The sequence below is a fragment of the Drosophila mojavensis genome, unplaced genomic scaffold (genome assembly GCF_018153725.1).
Source record: "Drosophila mojavensis isolate 15081-1352.22 unplaced genomic scaffold, ASM1815372v1 contig_16, whole genome shotgun sequence".
Lineage (NCBI taxonomy): Eukaryota > Metazoa > Arthropoda > Insecta > Diptera > Drosophilidae > Drosophila > Drosophila mojavensis.
Genome location: NW_025318693.1, coordinates 7,868,502 through 7,894,753, shown reverse-complemented (window position 1 = coordinate 7,894,753; position 26,252 = coordinate 7,868,502). Strand labels below are relative to the sequence as shown.

Here is a 26,252-nt window from a genome sequence, read left to right as displayed (position 1 = left end):
CATAGTTCTGGTGTGTCCATCGCCTTTAATATTGCTCAACTTTCCATTCCTATTCTTAGGCCTTGATTTATAAATTGCATTTAAATGTTTTATTCATTTTTTTGTAGTTTTTTCTTTTTTTTTTTTGTTTTCATATATTTTAAATATATATATATGTATAATATGTGTATGTTTTCTGAATTTCACTTTTAGTTTTTATTTATTAATTTATTTTTAAGTTGTTTTGTTTTTATGTTTACTTGTATTTATTTATAAACTGGTCAGCAACAGTAGCAAATTTAACAATGTGCGTTAACAAATAATTTGTAAATATAATGTATGTATGTATGTATATAATATATGTATTTTTCCTCTCCGCCTTTAGCATTTGCCTTATTAGATGTATATATATATATATATATAAGTGTGTGTGTGTGTGTGTGTGTGGTTGTGTGTGGGTGTATGTGAAGTCGCAATGGAGCTCTTCATGCATTTGTATATTTTTCATCTTTTTGTCTTTTCAATTCATATATATATATCTCAATTTCATTATCTTTGCTAGCAATTTACTTAAATTGGAAATTTGTTAATATGTATATTAAATCAATTATACAACAATTTATGCATTTTCTCCTGGTAGATGTTGTCCCTGTCTGTGTTTAGCTTTTTAGTATTATCAATATTTCTATCAATTGTATTAATAAAAAATATTATCATTAGCTCTATTAGTTGCATTCATCATATCAACAGTACAACATCATTTACACAGGCCCACAGTAGACTGGGGGATTCTTTGATTTGTTTCCATTTCCATTTCCATTTTCACTTTTCTTTTAACTTTATCTTTGTATAATTGTGTATACGTATATGTATATATATACATATATGTATATATTAGCTTAGTAATCGTAATCAATAGCATAATCATAATAATAGATCTAATCTAAGAATAATATAACAGGACCCTATGGAATGACCAGGGTTATTTGCCAAAGCCGAACCCGAATTTACCAAACAGATCTTTGCCTTTCGAGAGGACGTCGCCGCCGGGCGCCGCTGCTGCGATGCCCTTGAGGCCGCCCAGCAGACCGGCGCCCGGTCCTTGAGGCGGCGGCTGGGCTTGCGGTGGCACTTGTTGTTGTTGTTGTTGTTGCATGCCGGGCTGTTGCTGCATGCCGGGCTGTTGCTGCATGCCAGGCTGTTGCTGCATCCCGGGCTGTTGCATGCCCGGCGTCATCTGCTGGGCACCGAAGGCGTTTGCTTGTTGCTGCGTTGGCTGCACACCGCCAGGTGGTTGCATTGGATCCGTTTTGGGCGGTTGCTTCGAACCAAATAGACCACCGGTGGCAGCCGAAGTAGCACCAGAGAGCAGGCTAGTTGCCCCCGAGAAGAGTCCGCCCGTTGGCGCCTGCGTCGTCACAGGCACCTGCTGCTGCTGCTGACCCATTCCCATTTGTCCCATCTGTCCCATTTGTCCCATCTGTCCCATTTGACCCATGCCGCCCATGCCGCCCATGCCGCCCATCTGTTGTCCCATTTGCTGCTGTTGCTGCGTCTGTCCGCCCATCATGCCCATCGGCTGTTGGCCCATTCCCATCATTCCACTTTGTCCCATGCCCATTTGTTGCTGTTGCTGTTGTTGCTGCTGCTGCTGCTGCTGTTGTCCCATTTGCGTCTGTTGCTGACCATAAGGTTGTTGCTGTTGTTGCTGTTGCTGCTGCTGCTGGAGTTGTTGCTGCTGCATTCCAACATTACCAACGCGACCGATCATCTGCAAGTTGTCGGTTTTTGGAATATATACCAAAATATATTGAATTAGTCGAGTGATTCCAATCTCGTTAAATAGATCTTCAAATAAATGGCAACTAATCATTTAAATAAACGTATTTTATGGGTTTTATGGGTATTCGCATTATATTCGTAATACTTTTCGTACGATCTTTATCAAAATTTGTCATGAGTTTAGCGTATTCATTTAACAATAATATATATGTAAAAAAAAAAAAAAAACATTTTTGATATGATTCTAAGTATTTAGTTAGTAGTAGTTGCCGCTGAGAGAGAGAGAGAGGAGTTGGATTTGGTTGGTTAGTAAATAACATAATTGCAGCTACGTTCAACTACTACGCAACGAATCGTATATATATGCTAGTTTAGGTATACGGTATAGATATATGTCAGCATATATGTGGCAGAAACCTCATCAAAATTGTGTTGAGAATATGTTCAGTCAATCTCGGAACAACGGTAATCGCTACAAAATGAGCTCAAAATATAAACTTTGCCCAGAAATTCAATGCATTCAACACATAGTGTATATATGGATTGAGATCTCATTAGATCGTAAGATTTTAATATTCCATTTCATTCTCGAGATTTTCTTGTTTTTCATTTTGGCAATTTTCTCCATTCAATCAAAACGAATGACAGTACAAGTTTGTCAACATTGGTTGTGCTCGGGATCTTTTGATTGAAATTTGAAAATTTATGTAGAACTAGCAACGTTTCTCAATTAAAACAAAATATAATAATGATGCCCACGGCATACGCTTGCAGTAAACGAAATAAAAAAAAAAAATAAATAGTGAAATTACAAAAAAACATATATATATATATATATATATATATATATATATATATATATATATATTTAGTATATATATATATATCTTTCGAATAAACTTGGTTTGAGTACTCGAAGCTAGGGAAAAATTATAAATTTAGGGAAAAGATACCTACGACGAGCTCTATTCAAAAATATTGACTTTAGCGATTTCTAGTTATGTACACTACCTTAATATTTAAATGATAGCCATTCTGTATGTGTGCGAGTGTGGGTGTGTCTGTGTTCAAAATGCTGTTGAAACCCCATTAGAAACTTTTTAATTGAAGTTCCTTTCAATCTTTCGCAAGATCCATACATTTTTTTTTCTTCATTTTCCCCGATAAACAAAAAGAGCCTTAAGCAAAACCAAAATATAAGCAGACATTTTAGTGAATCGAAACAGAAAATTATCGATGTGGCAATGGAGGGTAAAGCAAAAAGCATACAAGAGAACGAAAGGAAGCGATAATTCGAAATAATATTTAATGATTCGAAATCAAAATCGAATAGTTTACACATACAGTGAATCACATAGAAATTTGTTTACACATCACATCCAATATTTCATATAGTAATAGTAGCAATTAATATATATGTAATTAGTAGCGTATACGCAGTAAAAATAAAAGAAACCAACATAAAAATTCAGAAGATATTTTTTTGTTAGATAAAGTTAAGTACGAGTACGAGAGTTTCGATTTTTGAGTGTTGAGTATACGGGTTATTACATCTTATCAGCAATATACATATGTAAATATCGTATCTGGTATATTATGCATTGAGTTGTGGGTGTTTTGAGTACTTTCAGCAATTGTCAGTATATATATATACAATCGATATCTTTTGAGCCGAACATAGGAAATAATACGAAAACAAGACTCAAAGCTAGAGATCTGATGTATGCCTAAATCATGTTTTAGTTGAAGAAAGTTTTTGTTTTTTTTTTTTGGTTAGAGATATTGGCACCAGTGTGAAACGTTATTCGAAAAATCACTTTGAAGAAACTTTTACACAAAACAAAATATTCAAATAAGTGGTATAATAACTAAAATTTGAAGTGAATAACATAAGTATGTAAATGTGATTGATTAACTGTTGGTGCTGTTGGAGTTTTTCATGATGTCTGAAGCTAAGATCTGAGGATCCGTTACACACACACACACATTTAGTTGATATTGTATTTTACGCTAATATCATGTGCTAAGTATATGTACTTGCTGAACAATTATACAGAATGTAGGTAAGGAGCTTCTTTGATTGACTGATTGATTGCTATACAGATGTATGTCGTATCGTATATATATATATTTATAATGCTTTCAATGTGGAATTCTGGTGGCTTTGTTGTTCTGTTGGATTTATACACTGTACTACACGGGTTTCTATAAACATGTTGCTAGCTATACATATACATACAGATTGTTTCTCAAATATACATTTGTATTATATATATCGCGCTTCTATATGGTAAGCAAATTATTGTTCATGTACTGTACTGTAAGCGTTTTGTATAGATTATCAGAGCAATGGATATACGCACAAACATAGATCAGTAGTATATTTAAAGATAGTGAATGGGTATATATGTATATATATAATGACAAATATATTTTGATATATGTATATAGACAGAGTTAGACAGAATTAAGGTAGATTGAGCGAGCGAGCGAGCGAATGGACGATCAATATATATATATATATATATGCTAAAAAGAATTTACAAAAATAAGCTTATGAACCCGTGTAGGTATTGAGTTGTCCTCTAAGTATTAGCTATGGCAGATGATTATAAAAGTGTTCGAACTGATCAACATTGATATAATGTGTGTGTTCTCTAGAACGTATTGTGTGGGTGTGTGTGTGTTATGAATGAAATTTGTATAACACAATCGATTGTTTTCAAGAAAGAGAGTCGAATTCAAATGAGCGACAGAGATAGCAGCTGTAGAAATAGTAAGTAGTAGTAATAGTAGTAGTAATAGCAGTAGTATTAACAGTAGTAGTAGCAGTAGTAGTAGTAGTAGTAGTAGTAGTAGTAGCAGTAGTAGTAGTAGTAGTAGTAGTAGTAGTAGTAGTTGTTGTTGTAGTATTAATAATTATAGTTTTTGTTGCGTATGAGGTGTTGTTATTTATATATAAATATTTTTTTTGCGCTTTCTTAATTTTTCTTTGAGTATTTGTTTGTATTTTTCATTTAAGCATTAATTATTTAAAAAGGAGATTTTGTTTAGTTTTGCTTTTATTTTAATTCTTTTTCTATTAAATTTTCTTCAAGTATTTATATGAAACGAAAAAAGAAAACAAAAGAGAAAAGAGTATTTACCTGCGTTTGGTGATCGGGGGCAGGGTGGCCCGTGTTGTCTAACAGTGTAGGGGAAGCAGGGCGAGCATCTATAGCAACGAATATAACATAAAGACTTCACATTTACCACAGCAGACCATTACAAAAAATTATTTGAAAGAAGTTGTAGTAGTAAATGAAATCAAGGAAAAAAATAAAAATAAAAAGAAAAATGAAAATAAACCAAAATCGAACCGAAAGAAAATCAAATCAATTCTAATTGAATGTAGTAGTCTCAAAGTTGAGTTACAGCTGCTGCCTGGTAAGGTTTACTCTTACTTATATAGAATATATCGATTCAAGTTATCGTTATCATTATCGTAATCGCGTGGGTCCGAGAATGAGTTTCAAGTAGTTTTTTTTTTGTTTTTGACATAATTCACCGCAGTTTGAAAACAAAAATCCAAAAATACAATCAGAAAATCCAAATAATAAATTCAAACGAGAATAAAATCGAATGAAATTGAAACATTTTTACGGGGGGCATTGAAAATGGTAATTGAAATTGAAATCGAAATAGAAATTTTGGTTGCTTGCAAAACGGTTTCTCGAAAACACAATACAAAACGGAGTAAAAGGCGCCAAAACGTAATGGATCGCTAGGAACATTGGCAAGAGTCAAAATCGTATTCAATTTAATTAAGAGTTTTTGTACATATATGTATATACGTTGTAGTAGTAGTAGTAGTTACTTAATCTGATGAACATCATATGTATGTAAGTAGCATTAAAAATTATATTACCTTTTGCGCATGGCGTCTGGTCTTACGAAAATCAAATCCCCATAAAAAACTGCTCGGGGCAGCGTATCTTAGGTTTTTGATGAATATAATAATTACACATTGAACAATTACGGCCACTTAGATGATGGCTCGCATGATATTGTAGATACATATATATTAGTATATGATTATATTTATAGGGTTAAGACTTTAAAAACGGTTTTAAAAAATATATTTTACACGGAAGAAATGTACATAGATTACAAAGAGAATGCTCGTCATTCAATTGAAAATCATTTTGATATATATATAGAGTTGTATATATGGTATATGTGCTTTAAGCCCCTGCGGTGGTGTTGTTGTTTTTGTTGTTATATCTCTAAGGAAACCAAGGAACAAAACAAAATTAATAGAATGTTTATCCAAAATATTGAAATAGGCTAAATGGCAAACAAACAAGAGCAAACATTCAAAACCAGTAGAAAAGTAGATATAAGTACATATAATTAATTAAGAAGAAGAAAATTAACTAAAGAGATATATACATATATATAACTGTTGTAAAAAGCACATAAGGGGCATAGAAACCGGAAAGAATGTTTAGTAAACTCGATTTCAAGAAATATTTTCTCATCTTTTCTGAAATATAATATAGACTGGCTGGAAAGATATATACTCGAATGTATTGCAGTTGGGGGTTCATCGCGTGACTGGAAACATACATACATACGCATACATATGTATTACATTGAAATTGGATCCTAAAACTAGTTTCGTGAATATGTACAGCATCGCGGGTTGTAGTAGACGTTTATTTCATTCATTGTAAACTCTATTTAATTGATCGGTGAACAAGTAAGGAATTACAATTCATTCGGCAATCAGGTGCAAGAAACTAGTCTCTGTTTGATGCAAATAAACGGTTAAAATAAATTAAGAGAAAATAAATAAATTATATGTACATATATTTATATGAATAAATACAATTGAAAATATATTTATAAGTTTATTGGATTTGACTGACATGCAAGAGACCATCTAGAAAATTGCAAGGCTAGAGAAAGTCACGCAAGACAAGAGACAAAAGTAGAGAGACAAAAGTTGAGTTTAAGAAAGATTGTGTATAGACAGCATTAGAAAAGAGCAACAACAACAAAAACGCAAATGGAAGAAATTTTATGTGCATAAAGAGAAGAAAAATTTCTTCAATTTTCAAATCATATTGAGAAAGAAAATGAACAAAAGAGAAAGCGAGAGCGAGAAAGTTAATATCAAGATTGTGTATACAACAACAAGAACAACAACTATGTATCTATATATTGTATTTGTTAAGGATTATATAATTCGATTTCGAACCGAAAAATGAAAATAAAACAAAAAGATCAAACAAATCAAAATAGGTTTCTGACTGGTGCTGAAATTATGAAATATTTTACAAAGTCAAAGGAAAAGTTCAGATTATTATTATCTTAATCAATTGAATTAGTTATAAAGAAATGTTGGAATAATTTATAAAAAGTTCTGCGGAATTATAACAGATTCAAAATAAATATATATGTATATATATTTATATATATTATAAAAAAAAAAAATTAGCGGCGTTCAGAACAGAAATTGTATTGAGTTATTCATCTGTAACTGTTTGTTATAAATATTTATAGTTTTAATAATATATCTTTTTTTTTTCTTTTTTTTGAAGTTTTTTGCGAAAGATTTAGACAGAAAGAGAGAAGAGTGAAAGAATTTTCTGTGTCGTCACGAAATTTGTATTCTTTGGTTGTTTCTTTTTGGAGTATGACAATATATCGTGTTTATTAAAATTCGCTGATTCCAGATTGATATTACGTATATAACCAAAAAAAAAAAAAAAAGCAACTGAATCTGGCTGGTTTCAGAATAGTTGCTATATACTATATATATGTATATCATCCTGCTTGTTTTTGTGTTGTCTGAAAAACCTGCATATTTGATTGTCTTTAAAAGTGTATAATGTATTTTTTGCTTTGAGATATTCTTTCTTTTTCATCTTTTTTTGTTGGTTTGTTTTTGAATTGAAACGAAAAATGAAAATCATAAATATTAAGCCTGTAATTGCTTGTCGAATAATTTGTTTCTTTTTTAGTATCATATTTAGTAAAAATTGTATTGAAATCATAAGGAAATTAATTTAAAAAAAACAAATACAAAAGAATGCAATTAAATTGATGGATCGAATTGATCGGCACAAAGCCTACTTACTTTTGCCTTGTGCGCCACGCTGCCCAGCCACGCCGGGCATCATGTTGTCGCGGGGCGGCGGCGGCGGTCCCCTGGCCCCGGGCCCCTGACCCCTGCCCCGTTGAGCGAGACTGCCACGCCCGGCGGCGCCGCCAGGTCCCTTTTGATTGTTGTACTGATCGGGCGCATCGGCCAGAAAATTGGATGGCACCAAGCCCCGAACACCGTCCAGTTCGCCCATGTAGAAACCATCTTCATCCATATCACCATAAACGAGTATGACCTCACCCGTCTTGAAACATAATTCCACTTGCTAAGGGAGAGTTGAGATGATGCTCAATTTTCAGAGAGTTTTGTCGCTTGCCGCTCACTCACCTCGGCATCCACATTCGGACTTAGCTCTTGGGGATCGTAGTCGTAGAGGGCGACCATTCGCTTCACGGGCATATTCGCATAGATGTCGCCCCAGCGATCGCGGCTCACGTTGCGCATGCTCTGCTGTGGCGCATTCTGGCCGGGCATCACCTGACCGGTGCCTCCTGCAGTTGGCTGCCCGCCGGTCATCTGGGCAGTGGTGTCCTCCACTTCGCTGACCATGTTGTGCGGCACGTAGCCGCGACGGCCGCGCAGCTCGCCCCAATAGAAGCCGTCGGCGTCCTTATCACCAAACACCTGCGCCACAGACCGTAAAAGAGAAGGTGCGACTGTTAGCAAGATCGAGAGTCGAGCATTCCCATATATACATATGTATATGTATATATATATATAGTATAATGCTATTTGGTAGTGTATGTATATGTGCATATTGCTAACTTAACGCTTAGTTATGGAACTATTAGAGAGAGATAGAAGAGAACAACGTCTACTTAGTGTTTGGGTAATAGAAATATGGTAGTTACTGTATCGGGGATTATTGGTGGTAGTATCATGGGTATGGATGTGGATATGCTTAAACTTATCGATAACAATCTCAACTGTAGTATGTTTGGTTATGTTAGGGATAGACTGATCGTATAATATATTTAGTGTCGAAGGAAAAACATGCACAACATTCATTCATTCAATTAGCGGCAAGCGCGCAGCCAATTCTTGGCAATGTTCCAATTCGGCATCCAATTCAGAGCAAGCGCTGCTTTAGCTGCTTTCCAGAGTAGCTGATGCTGATTGTTGATATAGATAGAGATTGCTGGATTGCTGATTTCTGATTTCTGTTTGCTTTACCCCTTCGTGTTTCATCGACGATCAAACTGCACGAGTTCTCAGTTGGCTTGGTGCGTCGCGGCTGCAAAGTGTTTTGGGTGGTTCTGTGTAACGGCAAAATTGCAAAGAGCTTACCTTGATTGTGTCGCCCTCTTGGAAGGGCAGCTCTTCGTCGCAACCATCTGGATTAGGACTCATTGTGGATGGATCGTAGTCGAACATGGCCACAAAGTAGCGCGGCTTCTTCTGTGCCCCGGGCATTTGCTGCTGCTGCTGACCCGCTTGCTGACCGGGCAGCATTTGACCCTGCTGCGCCTGCTGCTGTTGCTGCTGCTGCTGTTGTTGCTGTTGCTGGGTGAGTGCACCACGCGGACCCTGCACTTGGCCCGGCATTTGGCCAGGCATTTGGCCCGCCATTTGACCCTGCATCTGACCCTGCATCTGACCCTGCATGTGCCCCTGCATCTGCCCAGACATCTGGCCAGGCATCTGGCCAGGCATTTGGCCAGGCATCTGACCCTGCATTTGCCCGGCCATTTGACCTTGCATGCCGTGCATCTGACCTTGCATCTGGCCCGGCACTGGGCCACGAAAGCGTGCTCCCTGTGCTCCGTACTGCTGCTGCTGCAGCTGTTGTTGTTGCTGTTGCTGCTGCTGCTGCTGTGGTCCCTGGGGTCGTCCTGGCACCATGCCGCGCTGTGGTGCAGTCGGCGGATAGCCCTGCATATCGATAAGTTATCGATCGCGGATAGCACGCGCATGAATTTGAATTAATTTAAATGAATTTGAAATTTTGTTAGCATTTTTTCGTTTTTTTTAGATTTTTGCAAAGTTTGTTCTTAGATTGTACTCTGTTTTTCATTCACATTGTCTATAGAGAGGTAAGTTCTTTAGCGATGTGCGGGCGTCTGCGTATAGCGTTAAGGCTCGACACAACTAAAGAGGTTATTTAATTACATATGTATATAGACTAAGTAGTATTAAGTATAGCTATATATAGCTGTGTGTGTATGTGTGTGAATATATATAGATATATGTAGAGGCGCATTAAGCAGGAGTCTAAATACGACAGCTGGGAAATCATAATGCTATGGCTGATAGGTCAAAGGCAGATACGAAGCTAGTTTGTTAAGTGTTTGTTGGAAATAAGAAAGCACGAGTTTGAGTTGAAAACGTATCTAGGTAGATGTAAGATGCGGTTTCTGTTGTAAGTGTTGTGGATTGTATGTCGCTAATATGAACTGCAAACCTACTACTGAATACTAATATACTTGCATACTTACACACATATATATACATATATATAGATATATATACATGTACACATATGTACTCATATCATATATAGCAAGAGGTTTATTTATAGTTGATGACTTTCGTATATAGTTAGTAGGCGCTGAGACTATCCCAGTTAAGAAGCATTTCAAGTCGATTTTATATACATAAGTGAATGTCACTTGAAAAGTTCTTCATTTTCTTCATTTTCAACTAGTCTTAAGGTAATTGCTTAGTATGGAGATACGATCGATTAGATAGTGTTCAAGTATCCCATCTAACCATGCAAAAGCTTAACACTTCATTCACGACTTTTACAGATTCCCTAAAGACAAAAGTTTGCCCTCAAAAATAGGCAAATACATTTTCAATAAATTAACAAAAACAAACAAAAAATTTGCTAAACGAAAAATTCGATGAACTGAAGAATTGAAATGATTCAAATATAATATAACTCAGTATTTTCGTAGCATTTAGCATTTCGTTTAAGCTTAAGAAAGCATAATTCTACTAGTTTTTGTTTTGTTTTTAGATAATTATAGTACTATAAGTATAATTAGTATAAGCTACAGTAATTGAGATACGTATTACTAAAAATGCAGCGAACTCTTAAGATGAGCTTTTACTCTAGGCAACAACTTATATGTTAGTGTGTGTGTGTGTGTGTATATACGTGTGTATGTGTGTGTATGTGTTTAATACGAATGCGTATGTGAGAGATGTTGTGGGTATAACTTACATTCTGGTTCACTTGACTCTGTGTGGGTTTCGAGAAGAGGCCACCGAGCAGGCCACCTAACAAGCCGGAGCTTCCGTCGGGCTGTTATCGATTCGATTCGATTCGGTATGGTAACGGGTTAACGGTATCGTTTCATATAATGAAAATGAATATGTATAACTTGTTTTGGTTTAAAATTGTTCGTTGCATTGCGTATTTTGATTTTTAAATTAGGGGATTCCTTAATCAAACTCCGCTCAAAATACTTATTGAAGTAAGAAAAGTTTCTATTGTTCAAACTAAGTAACTCAATTAAGTTTGTTGCATTTGGCAGCAAAAGTTTTTGGAACATGCTATTTGTGAACTGTACTAAAACAAAATCAATAAACAAAAAACCAAACGAAAATCAAGATTCATGAATCCAAAATCAAAACTCAAATCAAACACTAGCATTAAGAAATCGGCATACGTCATCTCACAGAGAACCGAAATATTAACCAAATTAATAATAATCAATTTACATACATACAAATTCTTAATTTTTTTTCTTGTATTTTAGGGATATTTAGTTGTGGGTCTCAATTCAAATTGCTTTGGTTCTTATATTATATATATTTATATACTTTCTCACAGATCTCGGCAACGCAGTTCATTATTTTTCTTTTTTTCATTTTACAAAATTTTGTGTGTGAATTTTTGTGCGATTGTCTAATATTTCATATAGTGTATGTATATAATGTGGTTATATTGCAAAACAATTCATAGAAAATAGGTTGAGAGAAGTAGAGTAGTAAAGGCAAGTCAAAATAGATATAGAAATATATAGAATGTATATATGTATCTGATAGAATACTCTTCCTTGTTTTGGTTTTCTTTTTTATGTTTTCAAAGTATCCGTTATGAAGTCGGAATCAAGTTGATGTTCGTTTCAACCAAAAACAAACTGAACAGTTGGTTAAGTTTATAGTATGATATGTATGTATAGGATATTTTCTTTGGATTTTCCATTTGAATATCATATGTACAAATCATAATGGGGCGTATGGGATCGGCATTCAAATTCAGATAGAGTACGATCTACATTCAGTAGAGTTTTATGTACAGTCTTATAGAGGATGGATGGTTAATGAGAAATTTCGGGAAACTCAGAACCAATTGCATTTGAAATAATAAGTACAGTTAGACGAAAAATAAAACGAGTTCACAGAACATTATTTATATACAGTGAATGCCAGAGCTAAGCGAAGATCTGCACGCAGATCTGGCCAATTGGCTGACATTTGGGTGCGGCACCCACACTAACCTGATGGCCCGGCTGGGCCTGACCCGGCTGCTGGTTTGGCAGCTGGCCTGGCTGCTGCTGCTGCATCTGGTTGGGATCGTATTGCGTGTGATCCTGCTGGCCGACGCCCATGTGCGGCTGCTGTCCGGGCATGCCCTGGTGCTGCTGCATGGGCATGCCGTGGAGGCCCTGCTGCGGCAGCTGCGGACCCATGCCCATTTGATTTGGTCCCCGGCGAGCGACAGCATTGCGCACGTTGTCTACAGAATGAGAGAGAGAAGGCTTAGTAGCTCAAATTCCAATTGAGATTACTTGGGGACGCTCACTTGGTATTAAGATGGGTGCACTGTCCGCCGACTGTGAATCGCGAGATTTGGTGCGTATGGTGACGGCCCGGGGATTGAAGACGCCCAGCTTGCCGATGTCGATGAGTGCATGATCGCCCGTAGGTGAGTTGATGTCGGTCACCTTCTTACCATCGGCGTACACAGCGTAGCCGGTTACGGGCCCCGTGGACGTGGGTCGGTTAACCGGCTGCCATGTCACCAGAATGGTGCCATCCTGAGGACCAGCCTCCAATTGGATGTCTTGTGGGGGATCAGGCAAGCCTTTGGTCAGTGTGCGAAAATCGGCATAGGCGCCGGGTGCTTCCTCCTGGCCGGGTCGGCCTGGTGTCTGCGGCGTCTGCTGGCCAACCGCACGCAAGTGCTTGGCGCGCACAGTCACCCGGTATTGGGTGCTGGGCGCGAGCCCGGTTATTGTGTGCCTATACATGCCCGGCTTGACGGTGCGCACCTCCACATTGTTCACACACACCACGTGCTGGTGGTTGGAGTTGGCTGGCAGCCATGAGATAACCGCCGAGGAACACGTTATGTGCGAGGCGCGCACCGCCGAGGGGCCCAAGTGCGAAGTGTCTCGCCCAATGATCATTGTGCAGGCGGCGTCCCTGGACGTCTGACGGGTTTGCGTAACGCTCCGCACGCTGATGCGATGCGGCTAAACGAAAGCAGAGAATATCGAAGATATAGAAGAAGAGCAGAGGCTGATGATGCATTGCATCACTCGAGACTTACCCGCGTGGAGTCGACGCCCTCAATCAGAGCGCGTGTGCGTTCGTTGGCCTTCACCGTGACCTTGAGCACACCATCTACATAGACGTGATAACTGTCAATCAGATTGTAGCCCACCGGCTCCGGTGGCGACCAGCCAATGAGCACGCTCTTGTTAAGCTGCCGTTCCAGGGTCAAGTGCTTCGGAGCTGGAACTGATGTGGGCGAAAGAGAGAGATAGAGATGGAGAGAGAGCAGACCGGACGAGAAGAGTAATATATGGATTAGTATTTGAGTGTATGCATTGAAACCTATTGATCTATTGCTGCTAGCCTAGTCCAGTGCGTCTCTACAGTTAGGGTATTCAAAGGTCGTTATGCTCACATTTGCCAACGCAGAGTACGCATTCGAGTGGCCACAAAAACCAAACCAAACCAAAGAGATTAAAGAATGGGGCGTGGGCAGCAATGGGAGCGTATATAGTTACCATTATCGCTAATGTCGTCCTGGTCGTGCTCCAGATCGGTGTGCGTCTCACTCAAACGTGCCAGTTCCTCGTGCGTGTGTGTGAGCAATGGGTTGTGCGGCGGCAAGGAAGGCAGCGACGTTGTGTCGCACTGCATGGAGCCATCCTCGGCGTCGCGCAATGTGGACAACACCGCCTGATGGAACTCCAGCAAATCGTCGCCTAAACGAAATGAACCGACGACAGTAAGTGGGATTCGATTGGGTCGATTGATTGCTCCAGTTCAGTTACTCACCCACAAGTCGCTGCACAAACGAAGCGGGCACTAAGCCGCGTCGTCCATCCAAGAGCTCAGCATCTAGATAGCCACCCTGCGGCTCGCCGCTGGTCCACACCAGCAGATAGTCGCCGGCGCACAGGGACAGCTCGCCCTCAGCTTCCCTGAGAGGGTGAGAGGGTGAGAGAGGGAGAAAGAGAGAGAAATGGAAGGTTAATTTATGAGAATGTAACCCAAGTTCAAGGTCACTCACTCTGGCGGATCGTAGGGAAAGCGCGCAATGAAGACGCAACAGCGTCCCTTGCCCGGTATGTCCAACATGTCAACCTGCGGCTCGCTGGCGCCGTTCAGCCCATGATTGCGAGCTGAAAGATAGAGCAAAAGGAACATTAGAATGCGGGAAGCCCATGGAGCATCGATTGCTATGCTTACTATCCAGGTCAAGGGCCCCCAGCGCCAGGCCGCTGCGATTGTGCATGAGGGAGGCGCCCAGGCCATCGGTGAACTCGTCCAGGCCCCAGCTGCTGTGGCCTACGGGAATGGGTGAGCACGGAGAGCTGCGATTGCCGTAGCGCGTCAACGGAATATCAATCTCGTCCAGCATTTTCATCTTGGTGGCCTGGCGCAGTGCGGCCGACGTGAATGGATACGAGGCGCTCGATGCAGCATCCATAAACGGCGGACCGTACGCGCTGCCCAGGGCGCCGGTGGCACCACCGCTCAGACCGTAGAGGGATGTGGCGCCCGTGATGCCACCGCCAGTCGGTCCGAGGCCCAGCAGGGCGCTCGTGTCGAGCATGTTGATGTTGCTCATGGTGGGATGGGTCAGCGAGGAGCCGACTACGCCACTGCCGCCGCTCAGGCCCAGGGCCGAGTAGCTGGTTGAGCCGCCAGGCGGCAGATTATGCGAGTTGAGTGACAGGAGGGGCATGGTTGTGCTCTGTAAATTGTACAGTTGTATTGTTCCGCGCTTCTCGTTTCAATTTCATATTCAATTTCAGTTTCAATTTCAATTCAAGTTCAATTTTGTGTGCGAATTTTGATTTTGTTTTGTTTTTTTTTTTTTTTTGTTTTTTTGGGGAGGGGGGGGTTTTAATTTACATTGTTGTTGTTGTGGTTGTTGTTGTTGTTTTCGGTTAGTGTATTAGTACAGGCGAGGATTACAAGGGCACGCATACAGACAATTATTGCATAGGCACACAGACAGACACACACACAGAGAGACATTGAAAGACATGGATTGCAGATGATTTCATTTCGAATCGCAAGTTTCAGCACATTGGGAAGAGAACGAATCGAAACACGAGTTATTTTACATGAAGAGAAAAAGAGAACATATAGAGAAAAAAGAGAGAGAAAGAAAGAGAGAGAGAGAGGGGAGACAAGAGAGAGAACGCATAAAACGGGAAAAGAGATCACAGAGTAGACGTTTATTGGTCAATATTTAACAGGAAGCCAACTAGTAACAGCATTATATATTAGCAATGAGAAAGTATTTGAAAATCGGAATTGATCGAACATGTTGTGATTAGCGACGCAGACGAGAGCAGATATACATATGTTATGAATATTGAGCTAGTTACTATGTGAACTGAAGCCGTTTCCAAGCAATTGATATGAACAATGTTGCCTAAACAATGGATTAGATTAGTACTTAAACATCGAAACGGAAAGCGTCGAAATGCTCTATGTTGATTGGCTACAGATATATGGATATAGTAGATTATATATATGTCTTGTAACTCTTGGTATGTATATGCATGTGTTTGCTATATGGCATTTAGTCGGTATACATAATGTGCTGTGCATGGAGAAAAATGCGAATGCGACATGGTTGAAATTTTAGTGAAATGGCATCATGCTAATACGATTCGAATAAGGATAAAAAATCAAATATATTTATATACCCTTGCGGAAAAGTGAAGAATTCCTTAATTTAATGTGTTGTATATAAATTATTAATGTTTTGAATATCTTTGAAGTCTCAACTCTCAGCTTCTATGAAACTAGGCAAAGCTTTCCTTTGTTGAAGAGATTTTCTTTTATATATATATATATATCACAAACTTTATAAACGTTTTCGGCTACAGTTGAGATGCTTTTATGAAGATCATTAAGGTACCTCAGGGTACTAACTAACTATTCTTTCTGAACGAATTTTAAAATTAAAACAATGTATTTTGTTATTACCAAAATATTTAGTGTATGGCCTATAGACCTGTACTTATAGAAACTCAAGACTCTGAGATTGCAGTAGATTATTATTCAGTATCGTAAAATCTCATACTATATTAATGTCCATATGAAAGGCTGACTGTTTTCGTCTACCGCAAGGGAATTATAAATGTTACTTTTTCAAAAAAAAAAAAAAAAAAAAAAAAAAAACAAGAGTATGGTTCCACACTCCTTAAAAAAATACATAGACCAAAAGATGAGATAATCTGATAAGACTTCTTATGCATGCAATTAATATGCTCAATATGAGGCAATACATTTCTAAATTCTTGAAGATTCCAAACCAAATACTAAATATATTTATATACTTTATTTTCATAAATTAATAAATAAGAAAACAAAAATATGTATAAATTCCTTTTGGGAATACATTGAAATACCAAGAGTTGCATCTGAGTAGCAATTACTGTGTTAGCTACGCAAGTATTCGAAATTATGTTAGTCTGTGTGTATGTACGTATGTATGTATGTGGGCATGTATGTATGTGAACATTGTGAGCATGTATGTAATTATTTTCAATAATGAAACTACAACAAAGCACAAAATGTGATTATCAGTCGCAGAGCCAGTTGGCGCGGCGCGTATGATCAACAATTAAATGAACGATTAAATACGAAGGCTACTTTAAGCAGATGATCACCAAAAGGAGAGCCAAAGCAATGTCGCCAAGTGCCAAACAAAGGCTTCAAAGCGGATTTTGTTTTGGTATCAAAAAAAGCTAATTTAATTGCATTTTATAAAGTTTGGTTTTGTTGGGTTTTTTTTTTTTTTTTTTTTTTTTATATAGTATATTTTTCATTTGTTGCTTGTAGTTCATTGCAATTGAAAATAGTTGGTTTACCTGACTTAATGCCGTTGGCATAGCCTTCATCGTGTGAATATTTACCGGCAATGGTGGAATGCCAGTTATTCCACTAGTTCCGCTCAGCAGCTTCTCAACGGAGGTCTGGCCGCCGCCGTAGGCAGACGCGTTCATTGATTGCAGGGCATGACTGCTCAGACTCGAGGATATGCCGCTGATTGAGTTGGGCATCAGGGCCGATATGGATGATAGACCACCAGCGCCGCCAACACCACCACCGCCACCACCAACACCCGCCGCGGCGGCGGCAGCAGCGCTCTGCGAGCCAACGCTCGTGCCGCTCAGGCTGGTGCTAGCTCCGTTGCCCAGCGTGGAGGCCAGCGATTGCGGCAGGCTCGAGTAGCCGGACGATAGGGCGGAAACTCCGCCACCCGATGCGCCGCCCAATACGGCGCGTTTGTATCGATTCAGTTCTTCTTCAAGTTCTTTACGAAAAAAAGAAAAAACAAATAGCAAAATGAGCAAATAAATGAAATACAAAATCGCATGCAAATTCGATAAATTTGGGACTTACCACTCTTTGATATGGTTCTAAATTCGCTGTTTCCCGTATTCATCATGGAGCTGGGCGGCATGCTTTGCAAGGCTGACATGCTTGCGCTGGCCGAGGTGCGCGGTTGCTCCAGCTCGGCCAAAACGCGATTGTCCTGGAATCGAATATGAGGAATATGAGGAACTTGGGAAATATGGATATGATATATTGTGTCTATATTGTCTATATTAAATTCGATATTTTAACGAGGCTATTAAGATATAACTGAAGCTGGAGGTATCAAAAGATGAATATAAAGACTAAAAAACCATTTTGAGTAAAAAGAACATGTCGCTGGATGCAGGGTATTTCCTATTCATATCTGTTGTTCTGTTATATATTTTTTATGTCTGTTAAATATTTCCCATTGAACTAATTTTTGGTTCCTTTTTCGAGTATAGCCCTAGCAAGCGGGGCGAGGAATACCAATTTACTGTGCTGGTCTAGAGAAAATATTTATTCACTGTCTGTTCTCTGTTCTCGGAAAGCTGCCATAAATTGAAAACTTGGACTTAATTGAAAAATTCGATTATTAACATGATTCCCGTTGCTGATGCGGTGACTGGGCTGATAATCAAGGCGCAGAAAGTGTCTAGCGACTTCAATGATTTGATACAAAAGACAACGTGTCTATTGGCTGACTGTGAAAGTGTGGACAAGAAGTTCTTCGACTCATGTGGCGTTCAGGAAGATCAATTGCTGAAGAACTTGGTCAAATATTGCAATGACGATGAACGCATACAGCAGCTGCTCGAGAATGCGGAGCTTAAGCAGACCGTGGAGGACTACAAGGAGGGCGTCAAGATAATAATGGAGAAGTTCAGAAAGCATTGCCAGCAGAACGTACTCGGCGAGAGATTCAATCTGCGCCGCAGATACGTTGGCCAGCTGCAGGAGATGGTCAATAATCTGGAGAAGCGGATCGAGGAGATGACCCTGATCATGCTGTGCAGCATTAGCGTGGAGGAGCATAACAGCAACGAGAATCAGCGCATCATCCGACAGCTGACCAAGGAAAATGACGAGATGCGACGCAAGCTGCAGATATACAAGAGCTCCAAGGGTGAAAGCGAGGATTACTTCAAGCAGGGTCTGCCGGGGCAGGAGGACTGCGGCACACAGATCGAACTGGGTGATATTGAGGAATCGGACTCATGCAGCATCGAGAGCTTTAGTAGTTTCGTGACCTGTTTCTCATCCACCAACGAATGCCAGTCGACGGACAACTCAACCAAAAGCGATGTCGATTGAGAGGGGACATTGGAGCACATTAATTCATTCACGTTAGCTCACATTGTGTTCTATAATAAACATCTGTCATTTACCTGCTCAATCTTGGCCATTATTATATCGATCTCGGAGCCTTGGTCCTGGTGGCTGATTGTCGGTGCCCATGTGACGGTGGAACTGCTCGCAGAAGTTGGTATACTTGAGCATGGATATTGGCCATGCTGCGCTACTGCGGTTGAAGTTGGGGGGCAATTGGCCATGTTCTGGTTAGTGGGCCGCCCTGCCTTGGCTTTGAGTGCAGCGGTTAACTCGATCTGCAGCTCCTCGCAGCGCACATTCTCCAGCGCCACCTGAAATGCATTGCACAAGAATAACTGAGGTCCTGTGGGCCATATTTGATGCGCCGCTGGCGCTTACCTTCTTTTCCAGCTCACGAGCACGCGACTGCAGATTTTCCACCGCCTCGGTGTCGGGTCGAGCGCATCCGCTTAAATTGCGTATTTGTGCCAGAGTTTCCTGTCAACGGAACCACTCGAAATTGTAGTTGGGCGGCTGCAAATCAGTCGCAGTGCGAACTCACCTGATGCGCCCGCTCGATCTCGGTGCGCCGCATTTCCGCATCGCGCAGCTGCATGCTAAGCGAGTCCAGCATGCTATTTGGCGCTACGCCGGCGGCCACGGCAGCGGCCGCCGACTGATGATGGTGCATCGACTCGTACGGCATGCTGTGGCTGCCCTTCTGACGTCTGCGAATGGATAAAACAAAACAGAATCGAAAATCGACTTTCAATCTTTGCACCACTCTCGACCATAAAAATCTCCGTGGGTGGCGGCGGCCAATGAAGGGTTATTGCTCATTTTGGGCTTGATTTATTTATGTGCGCGAGCTTACAAAATGGGGCAACTGCTTTGCTCCGCATTGTAATTGTGAAACATGGAGCACACACACAGAAAGCAAGCGTGTGAACTTTGAACTTTGGGTTAATTGCTGTTGTGACCGCATTTCGTGTCTGACCCCCAAGGAACGGCACGCTCATGCAACAACATTTCCCAATAGTTGCTGTTGTGCCTCTGATTCAAGACTGCATTCATTGAGCATTTCCTTCGCATTTCCCATATTACTCATACGTCATGTAGTTGTGTGAAAAAGTGCGTAATGCTAAACACCTCGCCCTCTCAATCGTCCGACACCTGGGCTGCAATCTAGCGCTTTGATTTCACTGTATGCCATTGCAAAAACAAGCACATACACACAAACAGTCTTCTATTCATAGATACATTTACAGTCATGCACACTTATTCACACTCACGTACAGTCAATTGTATTACTCATACGCCTTGTTAGACGCGTGTCGGTATAAAAACAACTGTAACATGAGAGGAACACTAAACTAACTGACCGATACTAAAATACCTCGTAAGCCAAAGTTTAATATTAAATTGAATACATATCCATACATGTTAATGACAACAAACTATTTTTATAAATATTTCTTGTTTTCTTTATAAAACTTTTCTTTGCCATCAAAAATTTATATGAAAGCTTTTCTCCTCAATCAGAAAAACATGATTGTCTATTTCGAGTTTAAATAGCTTGAAAGTTTTCTACCACGGATAATCCACTATTTTGTTATCCCTGTATAGAGGGTATTCAACACGCGCCAGTTTGTCTAGACGGCAGCAAGACGCTACAACTGCTAAAAGAGCAAAAGTTACAAGCTGTAAATTTATATATATATATATATATATATATATATATATATATATATATATATATATATATACACACAATATAAACTGTTGAAGTTGCAATAGTTGCAAAATCCGTGGCTTAGACAGGCTACGATTCTGCTTTAGTAGCTTTCCGTATTATGTTGGAACTGAAATCCAATAATAAATCGCGAAGGAAATTCAATTTGCATCATTTTGCGTCCGATGATGTGCTAGGGGAATATCTATAGTAAAATGGATACAGAATGCTGCGATGATTCTAGTATACTGTCACACAAACTCCAAGGAGAACACCCACACACACACACACACACAGATAGGCCAGGCTGTCAGTCAGGCAGGCAAATCACATGCATACAACTGCAGTCTGCTGTCAATGGCGATGTTTGCTGTATTTATACCCCTCCCGCTTCCCCTTGACATTTAAAAGGCAATGACAAGGTTTATCCCGCTACTGTCCCGCCCATCTGTGGGCAGACATGACAGCATCCAGCAGGTGGGCTTTGACATTTACTTCACGTCCTTCCGGTGTTGCCAGCAACAGCTCTCAGCTACATTGATTGCATATTTTCTGCAAAATTTCAAAGCAATTGCCTACCTGAACGTGCTGTTGATATCTAGTAGATATTATCTACACTGGAAAACTGGATGCTGGATATCTAAGCTGGAGTACTTACAACGATCGGTTAATCATCTTAAAACATCATTTATGCATTTATGCATAAAATAAAACTGCGTCTATTTATAGTAAGTGTAGCACTTTTTTCACTTCACTTTTGCATGAATGCGCGCGTGTGTGTATGTGTGTGTGTGAGAGAGTGGGTAAACTGATGCCGTTATAATTGCGTTACGTGTGTGCAGCACAACGGAGCGCAGTCAAATGAGAAGCGCAACAGCAGCAAAGTCTCATTACGGCCACTAGTTGCTATTGTGCACAGCGCTACGGCAGTTTCTTCCCCAGCTCCGCTGTAACAGTGTATGTACACGTGTGTATGTGTGTGTGTGAGTGTGTACAACTGCAAAAGCAACAACAACAGCAACAATGTCGTTTATAGCTTTAGCTTAACTGCAAAAGTATGCACAGCAATTTGAGTGTGCGAACAAGATGGCAGCATTGTCTGTGTGTTGATGATGAGAGCCAGAGAATTTTGGTCATTGAGTGATGAGCTGCCCAGCTATCACTAGAGAGAGAGCGAGAGAGAAAGAGAGAGAGAGAGAGCGCGAGAAAGCGTGTAGGAGTGTGGTGCGTGTGAGCAAATATCCCAGCGAGAGATTGCAGTTAGCCAACACTGGCGCATGCGCCATGCTGTAAAATTAACAGACCATCAAACTGTTAGTCAGTTAACAGAGCTGTTTGTCCTTAAGTCGGTGGGCTTCAAAATTTTTTAATTATGATTATGAAGTGGGCGTTAAGTAGCTCTTACTCTGTGTGTTTGTGTGCGTGTGAGTTTTCTTTGCTTTGCACTTGTTTTCTCATCATTTTCTTCATGGCTGATAGTGGATAGCATGTGGCTCTATATTCCACAGAGCTTTCCCATTTCCTTGTATGATTGTTACCTAATTGACTTAAATGTTAAGTTGAATCCATAAACTTAGTACACACGAAAACTATGTAGCAACAGTTAATGTCGAGAGACACAACAGCATCATCAGCTGTTGTGAACTGTTTTAAATTTTAATCAGTTCGCCAAATGCGGATTAGCCAAACGACCCGCACACAAGGCAAGCTGTTCGCTCTTTCTCTTCCTTAATGGGTGGCCCACATGGCAAGCCCCATCCTCAGTCCCATTCGAATGTAGGTTGCAGGCTGATGCTTTACACTCTATTAACCCAATTTCGTTTGGCAATTGCCATCGGAGTAAATTAAATGGAAAATTCACATGGATTTTAATTCCGATTCATGCGATTTTGATCGATGTATGCGACAAACACGGAATGGTCGAAATTCGGTTAATTATAAAAGTAAAGAAAAGAATCGTTAAACTTTAAAGTGTTTACCAACTCGAAAGTAATTTAAAAACTTTCCTTGCTCACTGAAAAAAAAAGTAAAATGATGAAAAAAAAAAAAGAATTGAGGTTACAAACTTAAAAGTTGCAACGTGCCACAGAAGTTTTCTGAGATAAATATACAGTATTTGTTTTGAATTTTTTGCTCAAACACAAATAAATGGAAAAGGAGGAAGCAACTTTTACGAATGGAAAGATGTAGTTTTATGTCCATATTGCATTGCATACTTTTTAGAGTCTATTGATGGAAATGCGAGAGCGAATGACATAAAAATGCCAATTTCAAAGATGACTTGCTGCAAATGTAATTTATACACAGCTAAATTGTTGTATTGTAATTTGATATACATCCTCTAAATTAAAAATAAATTATAGATTGATTGCTATTAAAATATAATCAAAGTAAACTTCAACAATGTTAAATTATATCAAATTGCACAGCATTCATATCAAGAATTAATGAAAAATAAAATCAACTTCAAAGACGCTTTTGTATAATAGACACTTAAGAGCCCTCTTTAAGTTTGTTTAAATTTTGACAAAGTTCACTATCCTGCTGACAGTTTGACCTCAATAGCAACACACAAAAGAGTAGAAGAGCAGCCAAACAGCACAAAAACTATCTTGCCTATTTATAACTACACTCACACACACAGACACACACACATACACATACACAAAGACCGAGTGAAGCTCATGCGGGTCACACAAGTACACACTCACACACATACAAATTGTAGCATAGTTTTTTGGGCAAAGTTGTGGAATGTGTAAAATCGAATCTGTTCCCTCGCCCCATCCCATGGTTTTTAGCAAATCGACCATTGAATGATAGCCACATGTCAAAATTGAGCTGCTGCTCGATAAATTCTCGCACAGAAGCAAGCAAGAGAATACCATTTCATATATTGACTTTTTTGGCAGCGCGTGACATTAGATCGTTGCATTCACGAAAGACAAAAAAAAAAACGAATCATAAATCTACATATTTAGGCAGAGCATAATAAGAACAACAAGACAAATAAAATAAATAAAAAACAAATTGCGAATGAAGCCAAAAATAGTTGTTACAGCGTTTAGGCGCAGTCGACAGCGCTGTTATTATCTCTCCTGTTACTGTTTACACACGCACAAGCATACACACACACACAAAAACGCACACATTGTTAGCTAACTGCGAGTGACACAAACAACCGCATGGCAAACACCTTCCCCCAACTGTCGTCGCAGCTCTTGCTCTGGCACTCTTTTACTGCTGCTATACATACATATATATGCGTGTGTACATATCTGTTTGGGCCATTCTGTTACGCACGCAGAGGAGCAAACAACTTTTACGCCTCCCACATGGCCGTTGTTGTTGCTGCCCCTGCTGCTGCTGCTGCGCGCCAAGTGTCAAAACCGCCCCCAAAAGCAAAATGTGGCACTTTTCATTTATCTTTCGCCGCTGCTGCTATCATGGCTACTGCGGCTGCGGCTATGAATATGAAACTCACACACACATACAGATACACATATATATAATTATATATATATACATACATATGTATATATATTTTACACAAACACATACATCCGACCAGCTATATGAGCCGAAAGCTGCTGCTCTGCTCCACTTCCACTGGCCATTCCACGCTTCCTAAGTGTGTGCGACTTGTGCGCGCGCGCCTTTTTGCCCAAATGCAGTTTGTTTGCCAATTTTGGCACACTTTATTAATGCACTTTAGCATAAGCAGCAGCAGACCCACTCAGCACATGCATGCGCACATATTTATATACATTTGTGTTCAGTTTTCATTCAATATTCCGTTTGCATTGTCTCAACTTTCGCATTTGAATTGTTGTTCGCATTGCCTTCTGTACGTGTGTGTGTTGTATGTGTGTATTTGTCCATGTGGGCATGTGTAAGCGCGTGTGGGTGTAATTTTACGTTAGCTTGCTTGCTTTTTTTTTATCGTTTCATCGATATGCCAGTGCCGAAGTCTGAGTGGCAATCGCTAGCACTTTTACTTTCACAACACCCTTTTTGCCATTTCACATTTCATAAATATTGCACTTTTAAGCACTGGAGTTTCAATTTTGGATAATTGATATTTCATTGAAATTTATGAATATTTAAGCTTTTGACACTCGCGACATACTCAACATTAGATTCAAATTTTCTTTGTTGTTAATTTTTTTTAATCTGCTCAATTTATTTGAAACAATGCAAATATTTAACGTTACACACCAGCAGCGGGGCGAGTTCGACGGCTGCTGCTGCTACTGAGAACACATTTTCCCATTTGGTGTATAGCGAATTTTTCGTGTGCCCGTTCGCTCACAGGCCAGGCCAAGCCACTGCCACTGGCAGCCTTCGTTTTTCAGTACTCGTCCTGAATTTCTGGACTCATTTGACAAACTTTTTGTTTGCAAGTGTAAAATGTAAAACTGCATTCGATTCTTGAATCTTTTAAACTTTTACTGAACATTTAGATAAACGTTAACTTGAACATTTAGCGAACCTTTTTGCTACTGCTTCTTGAATGGTGCTGGGACTGCTGATTTTTCAGATCGCCTGTTTCCACTTCCACGTTAGCGTTAGAGAATTTACATAAATGCATAGAGTTTACACTAGTTAACGGATTTTAGTTTTACATAATATACAACGCGATTTCAACTAAAAGCTAAGTGTATAGAAAAAAATTGCAACTTTATTTTGTATAGCAGTTGGATTTGAATGCGAAAACCGAAAAGTGGGTCATCTCGGTCGCGCTGCTCGGCTGGTTTGTACTCTGATTTCTATCCAACTGCCTGCCCAGAATGGCCCAGTGTGAAAACGAATCGATTTTTCTGTCAAATGACACTGAAAATTGGGAAATTTTCTCTGAGCTTAGCATTCCGACGCTCTCCCTCTTTCTCACTCTGTTGGGGTTGCAAATGTTAATTGTCACAAATGTTACGCTGTCACTGTTAACGTTACAGTTGGGGGTCCTCTGTTAGGAATAAGGAAATATGCAATTTTTGAATATAAATACATTTATTTGTCGTTTGTTTGCCTATTTCTACAATATGAGTTTTGTGTCTCTTTTTGTTTTTGTTTTTTCTCGTTTGTAATTATTTTCATATAACATTTATTAAAAATAAAATAATTTTTTTCGATCTTCGATTTCTAGCGACCTCTCTGCTACTGTCTTTAGGTTTTTATTTAATCTTGTTTTTTTCAAATTGAACATATCATTAAGTAAGTGTATTGTTTATATTTATAGTTTTAAATTTTAAACTCCAACAATTAAAAACAGTTAAAAATTCCATTGTGTTTATTTTTTTCATAGTTCCTTCCTGTTTTTCGTTTTCTCTTTTCTTTGTTTACTTTTACTAACATTAAATTTAAGTTTATTTTTATTTATGTTCGCGTTTCCTAAATAAACACAAAATATCTTCTTTTCATCGCTGTGATTAACAGAAAACGAATGAATTATTTACAACAAATTGTAAACAAAACAAAAAAAGAGACGCTCGCGCAATTGACTAAATACAA

The 26,252-nt window shown here is 39.4% G+C and overlaps 2 protein-coding genes across 10 annotated transcripts; one reads left to right on the top strand and one right to left on the bottom strand.

Annotated features, from left to right (window-relative positions):
- Nucleotides 1-331: 331 nt before the first annotated feature.
- Nucleotides 332-25,989, bottom strand: LOC6573073 (RIMS-binding protein 2). Of its 9 annotated transcripts, none has more exons than XM_015166740.3 (19): nt 25,237-25,989; nt 19,575-19,740; nt 19,412-19,510; nt 19,090-19,344; nt 17,747-17,879; nt 17,212-17,657; nt 14,567-15,104; nt 14,388-14,499; nt 14,153-14,298; nt 13,879-14,079; nt 13,416-13,606; nt 12,666-13,338; nt 12,361-12,599; nt 11,079-11,159; nt 9,200-9,784; nt 8,240-8,536; nt 7,886-8,177; nt 4,908-4,975; nt 332-1,750 (listed from the first exon to the last, which is right to left on the bottom strand). In XM_015166740.3, exons 2-19 carry the CDS (start codon nt 19,716-19,718, stop codon nt 962-964), a joined length of 5,289 nt encoding a protein of 1,762 aa, XP_015022226.1. In that variant the 5' UTR covers nt 19,719-19,740; nt 25,237-25,989; the 3' UTR covers nt 332-961. The 9 variants fall into 9 exon arrangements, with proteins under 9 accessions (XP_015022226.1, XP_015022227.1, XP_015022221.1 ...); XM_015166741.3 differs by lacking the exon at nt 25,237-25,989 and adding an exon at nt 21,403-21,580; XM_015166735.3 differs by lacking the exon at nt 25,237-25,989 and adding an exon at nt 21,403-21,580 and having other exon boundaries at nt 14,567-15,074.
- Nucleotides 18,172-19,097, top strand: LOC6573074 (FGFR1 oncogene partner 2 homolog). Its single transcript, XM_001999130.4, has one exon. The coding sequence runs from the start codon at nt 18,302-18,304 to the stop codon at nt 19,013-19,015; it is 714 nt and encodes a 237-aa protein (XP_001999166.1). The 5' UTR covers nt 18,172-18,301; the 3' UTR covers nt 19,016-19,097.
- Nucleotides 25,990-26,252: the final 263 nt, after the last annotated feature.